At 37.0% G+C, this 13,669-nt stretch overlaps 2 protein-coding genes across 3 annotated transcripts; one reads left to right on the plus strand and one right to left on the minus strand.

Moving 5' to 3' along the window:
* Positions 1-1,995: 1,995 nt before the first annotated feature.
* On the plus strand, positions 1,996-6,479 carry LOC106661152 (ammonium transporter Rh type A). Of its 2 annotated transcripts, none has more exons than XM_014384377.1 (10): positions 1,996-2,154; positions 2,264-2,316; positions 2,384-2,543; positions 2,605-2,993; positions 3,051-3,189; positions 3,245-3,411; positions 3,472-3,609; positions 5,819-5,952; positions 6,017-6,165; positions 6,227-6,479. In XM_014384377.1, exons 3-10 carry the CDS (start codon positions 2,387-2,389, stop codon positions 6,379-6,381), a joined length of 1,428 nt encoding a protein of 475 aa, XP_014239863.1. In that variant the 5' UTR covers positions 1,996-2,154; positions 2,264-2,316; positions 2,384-2,386; the 3' UTR covers positions 6,382-6,479. The 2 variants fall into 2 exon arrangements, with proteins under 2 accessions (XP_014239863.1, XP_014239864.1); XM_014384378.1 differs by having other exon boundaries at positions 2,387-2,543.
* A 185-nt stretch (positions 6,480-6,664) lies between these two features.
* LOC106661151 (pre-mRNA-processing factor 39) lies at positions 6,665-13,011 on the minus strand. Its single transcript, XM_014384376.2, has 3 exons — positions 12,461-13,011; positions 8,858-9,158; positions 6,665-8,751 (listed from the first exon to the last, which is right to left on the minus strand). Exons 1-3 carry the CDS (start codon positions 12,908-12,910, stop codon positions 6,797-6,799), a joined length of 2,706 nt encoding a protein of 901 aa, XP_014239862.1. The 5' UTR covers positions 12,911-13,011; the 3' UTR covers positions 6,665-6,796.
* Positions 13,012-13,669: the final 658 nt, after the last annotated feature.

Here is a 13,669-nt window from a genome sequence, read left to right on the forward strand (position 1 = left end):
AGAAGAGATATAGGAAAAAAATTTATTACAGCACAACATAAAACAGAATGTTAACGATGAAAACATTGAAAATCAGCTAATCACCAAAACAATTACTAACAATGAAAAGATATGATCACACTACAGGAAGACCAGAAAACTAAAACATTTTCATTTTAATCAAGAGCTTTTTATTGCTTAATTCTTATTACAAGAAGATAATCTGGACAACACATTCTGGATTAGTGTATCAAAAGATCTGTTGAACATTCAAATTTTTGAGATTGTGATTATATGTGGAGGTTATGAACATGTAAGTTTGTCATTACTCATCATTTTGTTCTTCCTGTACGTTCTGGTCTGTCTGACCATTTTATATGCCCGGTCCACAAACCGACACTGAAGAAGTTAAAAAGTTAAAACACATCTGGCAGGAAAAAACAGATAATTGTTGTGCTGTTATTGCTGTGCCAATGGTGCCTAGTATTGAGTAATAATAATAATTACAATTAATTAAGGTTTTTAGTTGAGATGAAAAAAAGCTAATGGCACGAGAGGGATTCGAACCCATGACCTTCGGCTTGATACGCCGCTGCTCTACCACCTGAGCTATCGTGACCTCGATCCACTCGGACATCAACTCCCCATCTCAACCCCACCTTATGAGTTTTCCCTTCTTAATTAATTAATTGTAATGTATTAATTGGTCAAGCGGACCATGAAATTAGTGAATTTAATAATAATAATTATGTGAACAACATAACAGCCAAGGTTGTAGGATTTTTCAATAAATAAAGCCAACTGATGTATTTATATATATATTAGCTTGATCATCCTGGCCTACGTATCCTTGTTTGTTTTCGTTATCAGATGTATTTCGGTCTTTAGATGCACGTGTTGGTGCGTACATTCACACTAGAACATAAGGGAATGCTGTGATTGAGTAATTGCAGAGTCTGACTCTAAAGTTAGTGGTTCTAGGTTCGAGACAAGCTTAGCCCTTGGAATTTTATTGGAGAAAAATTTGACAAAAGTATTGCAAAGTAATCAGACCCCTTATCCATAACACCCAAAGGCAATTGGATTGTACAACAGAAACTTTTTTACCTTTACTAATGAAGGGACCTAGAGGTACAGACCAACGTGGTGAAATGCATCTCACCGATGATAATATGCAGAATAGAATAGAAAAGGATATTTAATTTAAGACAATTAAGCTACATAATAATAATTTTATAGCATGGTTGTTTATTAAATTTTGGTCTGCCCATCTTTATTGTTCTGGTTTGTCAGGCAGCTTTTCGACATCATCTGTCATGTGCCTGTGTCTTTTCTAATGCCTATGTCTTACTGATAAGTTCTAACAATTCTAAATTGCTATTAAAAGTCATAAAAAGACTGGTTAAAAACTCAGACCAGTCACTACATCGACAACGTTTAAAATAAAATAAAAAATCGTATTTGACAAGAATCAATTCTTTCACAAGATAGAATATTTGAAGATGTGTTTCCCAATCAAAATAAGCATTTCAACAACTGTCAAAAAAAAAAATTTGAACTGTTGGGACTTTATCTAAGACAGCACATAGTGAAATCAGAACTGCAGCTATGAGAATGTCAGGCCAGAAAGCTGGACCGCATTTGAAATACCAAAACGGCGATAGGCAGACTAAAATGAACCACACCAAACCGTTTTACAGTTCTACATAAAGTCAAAAATATTGATCAGTTTATTAAAGTAAGTTAAATGAAACAAAACAATTTCAATAGGCATAGTAGATGGGTGAATATATCTATTCACTTTTTTTAAATGACGGTTCTAATTGCATATTAGTTGTTAGCAACTACAGTTGCTAACAACAAATCTGTGATTAGGGCCATCCTTTACGCACAAAAAAAATCAATTCCGCCTCTTTTACCCTGATTCTGTCAGTTAAAGATCACAAAATGTAAATAAAGTTCAGAGATTTCCTATTTTAGGGTTTTTTTTTGCTTTTCATTACTCAGTCACTTTTATATTTAAAGAAACAACATCGAAACATTGAAACATTGAAAAACGAACAATAATACTGCTTATTTAATTTAAAGCCTTATCTCACATCACTTGATGTATTGGTTTAATTAGAACGAATCAAATCAATACTATTAGTCTGCATGCTGGTATTGTCAAAAAGGGTAAGAAACTTTTTTTTGTTTTTACTTTGGATGTACAATTTACAAAAATGTATTCTATTTTATTGTTTGATTGTAATAAAATAACTGAAATTTTTTTTTAATCTCACAGGTTTTATTCTGTCTTAAATATCTCAATAAGCCAAGTTTTGACGACTTATAAAGGTTTATTTATACATAATTAATTTATAAAATTTATTGCAATGTATGCGTACTAAAATATATCTTTAAGGAGATGACAAAATTAGATAAAAAGTTTGGCCTTGTTATCTTGGCATTTCAATTAGCCATGATTATATGCTTTGCTAAAATAACAACTTACAATGATGATGATGAAGCTAAAAATTGCACTACACCAAATTATCAAAACAAAATGAACCACTATTACTCGAGTAAGCTCATATTGAATAAATCGATTTTACAGAAGAAAAAAATTTAGAAAAATTTTTAAAGTGTTTCAGGATGTGCAAATCATGATCCTGGTAGGGTTCGGCATGCTTATGACTTTTCTTAAGAAGTATTGCTACTCCGGCGTCAGCCTCAATTTTCTCATTTCTGCCGTTACATTCCAATACGCTATTATATGCTCGCGGATTGAAGGCCCAGTCAAGATTAATATAGAAACGTTGGATCTTTCAGTACCAATCTTTTATGTTTTGTCGGATCGAACCTTTTTGAATTTTTTTTATTTTACTTTGGTCGATGCTGATGTTTTGACAGCTGCAATTCTCATTTCACTAGGCGCCGTCTTAGGTAAAGTCACACCGCTTCAAATTCTTCTTATGGTAATCGTTGAAACGCCTATTTTGGTTGGGAACAAATACTTCTCTAATCTTCTTCAGGTATTCTAATTTTTGATCAAATTGATTTGTGTTAAATACAACTTTTTTATTTTAAAGGTTGTTGATGTAGGAGGGTCGATTACAATACATACTTTTGGAACTTACTTTGGACTTGCAGTTAGTAGAATAATAAGCAAACCAAAAAACACTAAATTAGAACTGTCTTCATATAACTCCGATATGTTTTCAATCATTGGTATGTTTAAAAATATTATTTTTTATGTTATTATACTCATGATTTTTACATTTAGGAGCATTGTTTCTATGGGTTTTTTGGCCTAGCTTCAACAGTATCTCAAGCAGCAGTGATAAAGCTTATGAACGGGCAATTTTAAACACTTACCTTTCTCTAACCGCATCGTGTATAATCTGTTTTGCTTTGTCCTCATTGACCGACGTCAAATACAAGTTCAACATGGTATTTAAGTAATGATTAATAAAATAATTACGGAAATGACGAATTGATAATTAATTTTAGAACCATGTACAAAATGCAACCCTGGCTGGGGGTGTAGCTATCGGCACAGTTGCAGATCTGAAAATACCTCCTTGGACATCAATTCTGATTGGTAGCATCGCCGGAGCTATTTGTGTAATCGGTTTCGTTTATATTCAGGTATATTTATTCATAATTAAAAAAGATTTGTAGCTTGATCGTTATGATCATCCTGGTCTGGCTATTCTCACAATTTACACAATAGGCACAAACTGAACCATTAAAGAGGGCAATAATAGACCAAGTTTCTTCTGTTTATAATTTTATAGGCAATTGTTATTATTGTGAGATTCTTTTTGAGGTTGTTTCTAATTGTTTTGGCCTACCTAACCTCCTATGTTTTCATAAGTCAGTTGTGATTCAGCATTTTATCTCTGAAATGGTCAGTGATCAGCCTTCAACATTATAATTTTATATTCAAAAACATTCAGAGGTGAGACCAATTAAAAAGACAAAATACTCAGTTCCTTTATTTTTAGCATTTTGCCATCTTCATTGGTTTGTTTTAACCTGTCTTTTTGTTGCTTTTAATGAAATGTTAAAATGGTTAGAACATATCAGAACATTATAAGAAAAATCAAAGTATTAAATAATGTGTGGTGATTAATGACCATTAATCGATGATTATTCAGAAATCATGAGATAGAATAGAATAAGATAAATATGAAGCCTGGTGACATTCATGTTACATACTAATTATTTAATACAATTATTCAGAAATTGTGAGATGTGGTCTGGTGTGATGTAGGTTTCAGAAAAACATTTTCTTTATTGTGTCGTTTCGATCTTTATTGAGATCATCTTCAGGGCCAGGAAAACAGCAATATCTGACTGGCCCTCTCAACACGACACGCAAGAATGGTACAATTACTCAGAAAACAAACGCTTTGAGTGAGTAGAAATACTTTGATTGAATATAAAAAATCTATTTTGCATTGTATAAATTCACTTTTTCCCACATCCTACATGTATTTGTAAAATTTAAACAATGTTTGTAAATCCCAGGCCCTGAAGATGATCTCAATAAAGATCGAAACATGGGCATGATAAAGAAAATATTCTTCTGAAACCTACATCACACCAGACCACATCTCACAATTTCTGAATAATTGTATTAAATAATTAGTATGTAACATGAATGTCACCAGGCTTCATATTTATCTTATTCTATTCTATCATTGTTGTATGTTTCATTGGTCAAATGCATTTCAACATTTCAACATTTTCAGTGTTTGGTCTATGCGTTTCTTTGTACTCTTTCATTAGATATAAGTAAAGTAATTCCACATACAGGAATGTTTAAAGTAAGTGGTCTGAATACTTTAAAATAATTTTGTCAAATTATTCGCAAATAAAATTCCAAGGGGTATGCCAGGATTTGAACCCAAAACTGCTAACCTAAGAGTTGGACTGCCTAATGTTAACCACCACAGTCGCTTAGGTTCTAATGTAGACTCACAACAACCCCTTATCTGAAGATCAAAATACATCTGACAACCAAAACAAGCTAATAACGGTCAAGCTAATATATACATACATTCGTCAATTTTGTTGAAAAATCTTCCAGCCTTGACTGCACAGATATTGTTTTTTGCGTGATTCCTGTGGTGTTAATAATTTACATACCTCAATACCAGGCACCATTGTCACACAAATCAGTACAACAATCTGCCAGATGTGTTTTAGCTTGGTGACTTCTTCAGTGTCGGGTTTGTGGACAGGACATACAAAATAACATGCAGACCAATCAATAAACATCGTAAAAAGTGTCTGACAGACCAAAATAGCACATTAAAAAATGACCAGTAATGACCAATTGCAGGTTCATTATCCCCGCACACAATTATAACCTTAAAAAATTTGAATGTTCAACTGTACTTTTGATGCAGTAATCCATATTAATAAAAATTGAGCAAAAAAGCCCCTGATTAAAATTAAACTTTTTTCCGTTTGTTTGGCCCCCCATAATGTGACCATATATTTTAATTTTTAAGAATTCACAGTTGGTTTTGGTGAGTAGTTCTTTTTTTCATTGTTTTCATCGTTAACATTCTATTTTACTGTAAGGCTCTAACGGATTATTTTCTTCTGTCATTCTTGCTTTATTAACAAAGAAAAATGTTTATTTATGAGTCAATTCCAAGAGTTGTGCCATGATTCGAACCCAGAAGCGCTAATGCACCAAACATGCGGTGAAATAAAAACATAACCAAAATACATCTGACAGCCAAAACGCACAGATTGATAAAAAGTAGACCAGGATGATCAAGCGAAATATGTTTTCTTTGGTTATTCAACTAAATAATTTTTTTATTCAAAAATCTTCCAGCCTTGGCTGCTCAAATATTGTTCTTTGCATGATACTTGTGGCATTAATAATCTACATGGAATGACCTCAATACTAGCCGCCGTTGTCGCAGCAATTACAGCAGGGCAAGCTTCAAAAGAACTTTACGGAGACGAGTAAAAAAAAAAAATTAATAATGCTTAAAGTAATTTAAAACAGTTCATGCCAATAATAAAACAGGTTTGAAGTATTATTTCCTGCAATGGGCTCCCATGGGAACAATGGCATTCTGGACGCTACGAACAGAACTGCCGGAATGCAGGCAGCGTATCAAATACTCGTCCTTGTTCTGACATTGATGATCGCCATTACAGGAGGGAGCATTGCTGGTGATTCTGGATTGAAATCATATTCTGTGCCAGTTTTCGGCTAATAGAAATAAATTTTCAGGTATTTTGATCAAACTTGGGACACAAGTCGTTGGATATGTTCCAGATGAGTTCATTTACGACGACAATTTCTTGTTCAGTGATGTTGACGACAATGAATCTTCCTTTAATAAAAGAATTTCAGCAGTAAACATCATCAGTGAAAGTATAAATTAAAAAACTACCAATAGTAGTCTAGTATATATTTTAGATATATTTTTAACCATTTAGCATTTTACAAACTGTAGAGTTAAAGGAAAATATATGTTTTATGCATAGAAGAATTATTCCTCACGTTTTTTTTTTTTTTTTTGTTAATTTTAGAGGATTTAAAAAGGTGGGTTTGAATGTAATAAAAAAAAAGCCATTAGCCTTTGGCCAGTTATGATAATATTTCATACTAATCAATTTCACAAATATATAATATTTTATTTTATTTATAAAATAAGAAAAGAGAAAATCTGATATATGAACAACAATACCAAAGTATTTGAACCTTAAAAATCAATGTGTCATTTTCTAGAAACACTTTCAATATAAAAAGAGTTGGTGGAAGTAAAAAACAAAGAGAAAAAAATTCGGAAAGACCGATTTAAGAATAATAGTTGTACCCTCCCCAGCTTTGGTTGCTGTTGTTGTAATTTGACTGAGAGTAATAATTTTGGTAAGAATTCTGGTCAGAAGCGCTGTAGCTGCTATTTTGACTGGGCTGGTTGTAGCTCTGCTGCGAGTACTGGCCGCTACCTTGGTATGAGGATGAGTAAGTTGTGGGAGGGTTGCTGTACGTGGACGAGCTGTAGCTGTTTGAGCTTAACTGGCTGTCTTTTTTCTTCTCGTCGGATTTTGCTTTGTCGTCGGACTTTTTGTGCCGCCTCGCCTCCTTGAGTTGTTTCATTATGCTGAAGTATTCAGTCTGTGCCTTCTGTACCGACTCGATGTCGAAACCGAAATCCTCGAGGAACTCGATCCGCCGTTGTGCAAATATTAGTTTGTCTTCGATATCGACGCTCTCCCGTTCTATGATCCTGTCAAACACCTTTATGCATTCGTTCTCATCAGAATTCGGCTCGAGCATAAGCAAGTCTAAGAGTTGTACATAAAGCCGTATGTCATCGGGGTTTTTGTCTATGGCTCTTTTCAAAACATCGACCCCTTTACTCGGATCGTTCAATATTTTCCAGCAGAACCTAGAATATTTAACTGATAGTGTGACAAAGACAGACCTGCTTTTTGTATTGGCTAAGTAATATTCGTAGAGTTGACCCGCCTCTTCTAAATTTCCTGAACGCCTTTCTAAGTTGATCCTCCTCAGATGGACTAACATCATGCTAGGGACTTCTTTTTCAATTTGAATCAAAACTCTTCTAGCACCTTCGACATTTTTATGGCATTCTTCAAAAGAAGCCCAATTGAGCGCCAGATACGGTTTCTTCGGGTGATGGATCAGACAAGCCCTCTGATAAACTTTGCGTATCTCTTCCTCTCGATTGCCAGGCAGGCTTTCCAGATATTTAATATACTTGACCCAAAACTCCTCGTAAAGAGCGCAAGCAATTAAACACCTTTCAAAAAGAACGACTGTCCTTTTTTCTGAGCCTACTCCAATTTCATAATCTAAATATTCTCTCCATGTGTTTAGCTGGCACCTTTCAAGCGGTTTGACATGAAAATAGGGCCGTTTTATTCCCTCTTCATAGTTCCACCTTGTAATTACTTCAGAAATAGTGTCTTTGAAAATTTTCTTGCCTATTGAAATAATTTTATCTCTCATGAGAGCAGTCTCTTCATCTGTGTGAGCGGATTTCGGTTCCTCCTCGCCGTCGCTTTCGTCTCCAGGAGGAGCTGCAGTCGGTTCCAGAATAGGAAGTCCTTTTTCTTTGATTTTCTGAACCACTTCAGATCTCAGTTCAAGAAACTCATCGACTTTGAGAATTTTATTAGGATGGTGTGACCGGACAAAATCCTCGTAAGATTCAAAATGTGTCTTGTATCCTTGTGTTGGAGTAGCTAAAAGACGGTGGTACAGTGCATAAGCATTCTGATAGTTTTTAACCTCCATTTCCCATTTGATGTAACAGTCCCAGAGCCTGTCGGATCGGAATTCGAGGCCGCATTGTTCAATCGCCCTCTCAAACTCAGCCCTGAGCTTCTCCTCATCGTCCTTCATCAGAGATTTGCAGAAGTTTAGGTAGTGGAGCCAAAGGTCCACACTGAGCGGGATGGCGTTGAGACCGCGCTCGAAAACCTTCTCACATCTGGTCAACTCCCCGCCTTTTCTCTTCTCGTAATCGGCGTACTTCCTCCAGTAGCCATAGCAGTACGGATAATGCTGGAGAAACTTGTCGTAGGCCTCACGGGCCGCATCGACATCATTCTCTTGATCCACATATTGCAGGAGGTATGTCCAACCTGTGAAGTCAGAAGGATCTTCTTTCACCGCCTTCCAATACTTATCAAGCTCGGGTAGCATCCTACTACTGGACAAGGAGCGTTCCTTTTCCTTCCTTGAAACAGGACTTTCACTGTCTCTGCTTCTCTTACTAGAATCTGGAATTTCAAAACTTAATGAAATACAACCAGACGTTCAAGATATAATTAATTTTTAAAAAATAAAATGTATTTCCTAATAGAATTAAAAAAATGTTACATTCACCTTTGTCCTTTTCTGGCTTAACTCGTTTGTCAGAATCGGAAGAGTGCCTTCGGTGTTTGCGCTTCTTCTTCACAGGTGGGAGTTCGTCCTCAGAAACGGCTTCAGTATCGAGCAGTTCAGCCTGTGTAGGCCCGGGCAGTTCCTCGTCAGAGACCGCCTCCGTATCAAGAGGTGCTTTCGGACCGTCTGACGGGAGCTCATCCTCAGAAACCATTTCCGTATCATGATGCTCAAGCATATCGTTCACCTCGCCCTCTTCAGAGTCAGGTTTATCACCACTTGGTCTTTCCTCTGAGACTTCCTGAAAGAAAACAGCAAACAAAATTAATCTCGTAGGTTAATTAATGTGAATAATTGTTGAATCGATTATATTTCAACATGAAATCAATTGAAAATAATTTTATAAATACACTTTTAGATATTTTTCTTTGTTAAGATGTTCGTTGCTACACTGAATATGAGAATTATATCCCAAATAAATGAGGAATTACAGCTTCTTGAAGTTATTCAGCATGCTTGAATACAAACCTTGATAATCTTTGTTTGGCATCTTAGTTTTGTTTACCTTTTTCAAATTATTTCAAAGCAACTATGAATAACTCTTGCCCTGTTTACAGTCTGTATTTGGCTTTTATTGTCAGAAGTTCTGTCTTTTTAAAAATGTATTCATGGATGACCAAGCATTGGAAAAAAGCAGCTATTTGGAGTGTTTCGAAAACTTACAAGATTAAAAGTTTTAGCAGTCTTGTTCCGAGGGTTATGACTAATCATGGCAAAAAGAATGTCTAGTAAATATGGAATTATTGTTGGATAATCCAGATTTCTTGCAAAAAAAAACACTGTGGACTGATGGGTGCAAATTTACAAATAATGGGATTATCAACCAATGGAATTTTGGTACATGAGCAGAGGAAAATCCTAGAATGGAATAACCCACCTCCAAACTTTTTCGTTAATATTTGGTATGCTTTGATTTATAATTAATCAATTGGTCCTTATTTTTAAGGAGCTCCAGACATGCGGTATTCGCCGAATGTTGATTGCCACCGAACATTTGCCAAGTCTCAAGATGCTAATCTTGGTATTCGCCAAATAAAGCGCTTATGTATACACACATTCAGGTTTTGTATATATATTATACAGGGTGAGTGACCAAGACCTGAGAGGTTAAATGCCTGGGTAGACTCGTACCCCATCCTTAAAAGGAGGACTTGGTCGGCTCGTGTGTCCTGCATAAATCTCTTGGACCTGTTCACAAACCCCAAGATTTTGGACCATTTTATCTCAGGGAGTGATTTGGTGATGTCCGCTCCTTCAAAGATTTCAAATCTGGACCTAGCATACCTATCACACTCTGTGAGGTAGTGCCTTGCCGTTTCTTCTTTTATTTCGCAAAAACGGCAAAAAGGATTTTGTGGAATACCCATTATGGAGAGATGTCTTCCCAGTGGGCAGTGGCCCATGAGAATACCTATCAGCCTCCTAATTCCCTTCCTTGAGTTAGAGAATAGCCATTTCGATTCTGCTAGTTTAATCACCTTAACGAACTCTTTCGATTGCTTGTGTCCGGGGGATAAATTCCACTCCCTAAGGAATTGTTTCATGCCCCAGTTGTTAATACTCTCTTTCGCTGTGCTCATAGAGTGAGGTCATACCGGTTGTGGCCCAACACAACTTGATAGCAAACATACGTCAGACTCAAGAAAGTGCCATGTACATGCACGAGAAATACAGAAAATTAAGCATGCCACGGAATACGGCAAATTGAACTCAGCACAACCAACTAGGCGTGAGCAAGCCCTAACTATGCAAATTGAAACTGAAAGTGCCATAATTACAACACCAATAAATGATGAACTCTGCACTAATTAACCAACACCACCTAACAGTGATGAATAATAAAGTGTCAGTATAAGTGTTCGTGTGTCAATCTAAGTGACAGCGCAATCAAAACAAATGAAAATACATTAACGACATATTAAATTTAATTGTACGTTAACATATTGTAAACATATATGTAGTTTATTGTATATGTGATAGTACGTACGAGGGATGCCCTTTCTCTCCTGGGCGGGGTTCAGTGTATGGGAAGATTAGGCACCCCTCATTAGCACATAAGAGTATTGTAAGCTGCAACCCTCATCGTATCCCAACCAGGCACCTCCCCGTGGTCCATCCTGGGCACGGCTGCAGCCGTGGCTAACGCCTGGTGAGGGTTGGGCCTTCAGGGGTATATGGTTGCACAACCATCCTGTGTAAGTCCGGAAACAGACATAGGTACAGGCAGCCTTAGACCTTTGAAGGTTTTGGCCCAACAAACGCAGTATTAGAATCTTTGGCCAGGCTATCCACTTCTTCATTGCCATGGTGTCCTTTATGTGCTGGTATCCAAATAAGGGTTACCTTGTTCTCAAACCTGGAAGAGATCCTATTGATAAGATCTACAGTTTCCTCCACCAGTCGTGAGGTTGACAAATCTTTTTGTAATGACCTAAGACTAGCCTGACTGTCAGAAAAAATTCTAATATCTTTTCCCTTGTTATATTTTCCATAAGTGTTCTACAACTACAATTCGGAGTTTGTACAACCACTCAGTTTGTACAGAAATAGCAAATATGTATTTGCCAAGAGCCATGAGAGTCCTCAACTTACTACCGATTGTGATGGACAACAGTGAAACTGTCACTCTGCAGCTGTCGCTACTGTTTTGTGTAGTGGTCAAATCAGTCACTGTGATTCGGAAGAGAAGCATTCCAAATTATTGGTTCAGCTTGGTACAGATGAAGTAACTCCCAGACTGATTGTTGGGCCAATCCAACAACTATTCCTAACCAACAGAAACAACCCTACATTCTTTCATTAATGAATCAGTGCTAATTAGTTATTGTTTATTATTGAAAAAGAAATACTGACTATTGATTGATTATTACAGTTGATATACAGTTCCCTAATGTCTGGAAGATTTGAGTTCAGTTAATTCACGAACACTTGTGCACTCACAAGAGGGCAAGAAAACTGACAATTAGCCAAACAAGGCTAGCACCGAATATTGTTGCATAAATCATGCGGCTTTAAACGATCTTTTGGGGCATCGGTGGTGATTAACACAGTGCTCATCACTGTAAGGTAAAGGTCACGGGTTCGAATCCAGCGGCCCTGAATTCAAACCCGACATACTTACGAATGGGCTTTTTTCCAAAACACTGGCACCCTGAGGGTTTATAAGACCTCTGCTGTTGCGAATCCTCGTTAAAAAAAAAATAATGGTCTTTCCTTGTCCGAGCACCAAAATTCTGGAACCCTCCTTCTAACTATCTGCAAAGCCGGGTTAAAGCAGTGGCGTATTGAGCTGAAAGTCGTGAGTTCGAATCCCTTCTTTTCATCTCAACCAAGACCTTATGTCCAAAATAATAATTGAAATTGGTATTAAAAGTAAAGTGAAAAGGAAAACTTGTATTTATTTTGCATCAACCTAAAACAGCTAGAATACGTTGCATTCAAACTGAAAAATCATGTAAAAACTTTACTTCTTTTTAATTTAGTTAAATTAATTAAGTGAGGAATGTACTAAATATAAAAAGCAAAATTAAGATTTAAAAAAACCTTTGTTTGGTTTGTGTCTGAAGTGAAGTGAGCTTCGTTGGGTCGGTCCTTTGCCGCCTGTGCAAGCATTTGAACATCGTCGGTGTCAGTGGGTTCCGGCATAGGTCCTTGAACGGGTTCCTCTTGAGTCGGTTCGTCCCGCATGGGGTCTTCTCCAAGAAAATCTTTTTCATTCATGCCAAGCCTTTCGGTCTCCATGGGGCCGAAGTCTTCTTGTAGGGGCTCCTCTTCTTCCGGTTCTTCTTCGACCGTGGCCTTCCGCTTGCTGCGGCCCCTTTTCGGCTTTCGGCCCCTCGGCAACTTCTTCTTCACCGGCTCATCTTCATCGTCGTCTTTGTGCTCATCTGCCGGCCGGCCTCTCCTCCCGCTACGGCGCAGGGCCGGCGCCTCGTCCTCGGCCCTTTCGACTTCGGCGTCCATCGTCTCGGTCGCTTCCTCTTCGCTCATCATGACAACTTTCTCGACGGTGATACGACGAAGAAGAGATGCCGAAACAAAACAAACCTTTGCCGCTGGAGGTTACTTTGCTGCATGGATCGAACGCTCTCCACCTAGCGCTGCCGTGAGCGAAGTATCCTCGGCCCTGTCATGCATCACCAAAGTCGACAGTTCATACTTATAATAATATATATTTTTCCAGAATTAATCCAATTTACAAAAAATGTTTAAATATAGAAATATAAATATAACAATATAAAAGAAAAAATAAAAACCACAGGAAAAATTACTTAAATATTAAACAATATGTCTATCTACATAATTCACTTGAATAGAATAAATTTTTATTTGTACATGTGCACAACAATATATACAATAATTTTAGAATGTAGGGAAAGTGAAAGTAACAGGGCACACAAAGAGCCTGATAAATTAGCCAAGGAAAGTTCGACGAGGACACCTATTGGCCCTGAACCCGTTTGTGGCATATCAAACTGCCAAAAACGCAGATCTTGCTAGGATCTATAGGATCTAGACTAATAGTTGTACTGCTGACTGGACACTACAGACTCCGTAGGCATATGTATACACTTGGAGTGGCAGAAACAAGCCTGGTTTTTTTTTTATATTTACCAGGAGATGGCACTTGTCCACCGCAACTGATGAAAGACATTATGGAACACAGCAAGTCTAAACACCTAGAACTAATCATAGGATGTAATGCGAATGCCCACCATATAGTATGGGGCAGTAAGATCATCATTACGAGAG

This window comes from Cimex lectularius, unplaced genomic scaffold, assembly GCF_000648675.2.
Source record: "Cimex lectularius strain Harlan isolate CLEC.00 unplaced genomic scaffold, Clec_2.1 scaffold47, whole genome shotgun sequence".
Lineage (NCBI taxonomy): Eukaryota > Metazoa > Arthropoda > Insecta > Hemiptera > Cimicidae > Cimex > Cimex lectularius.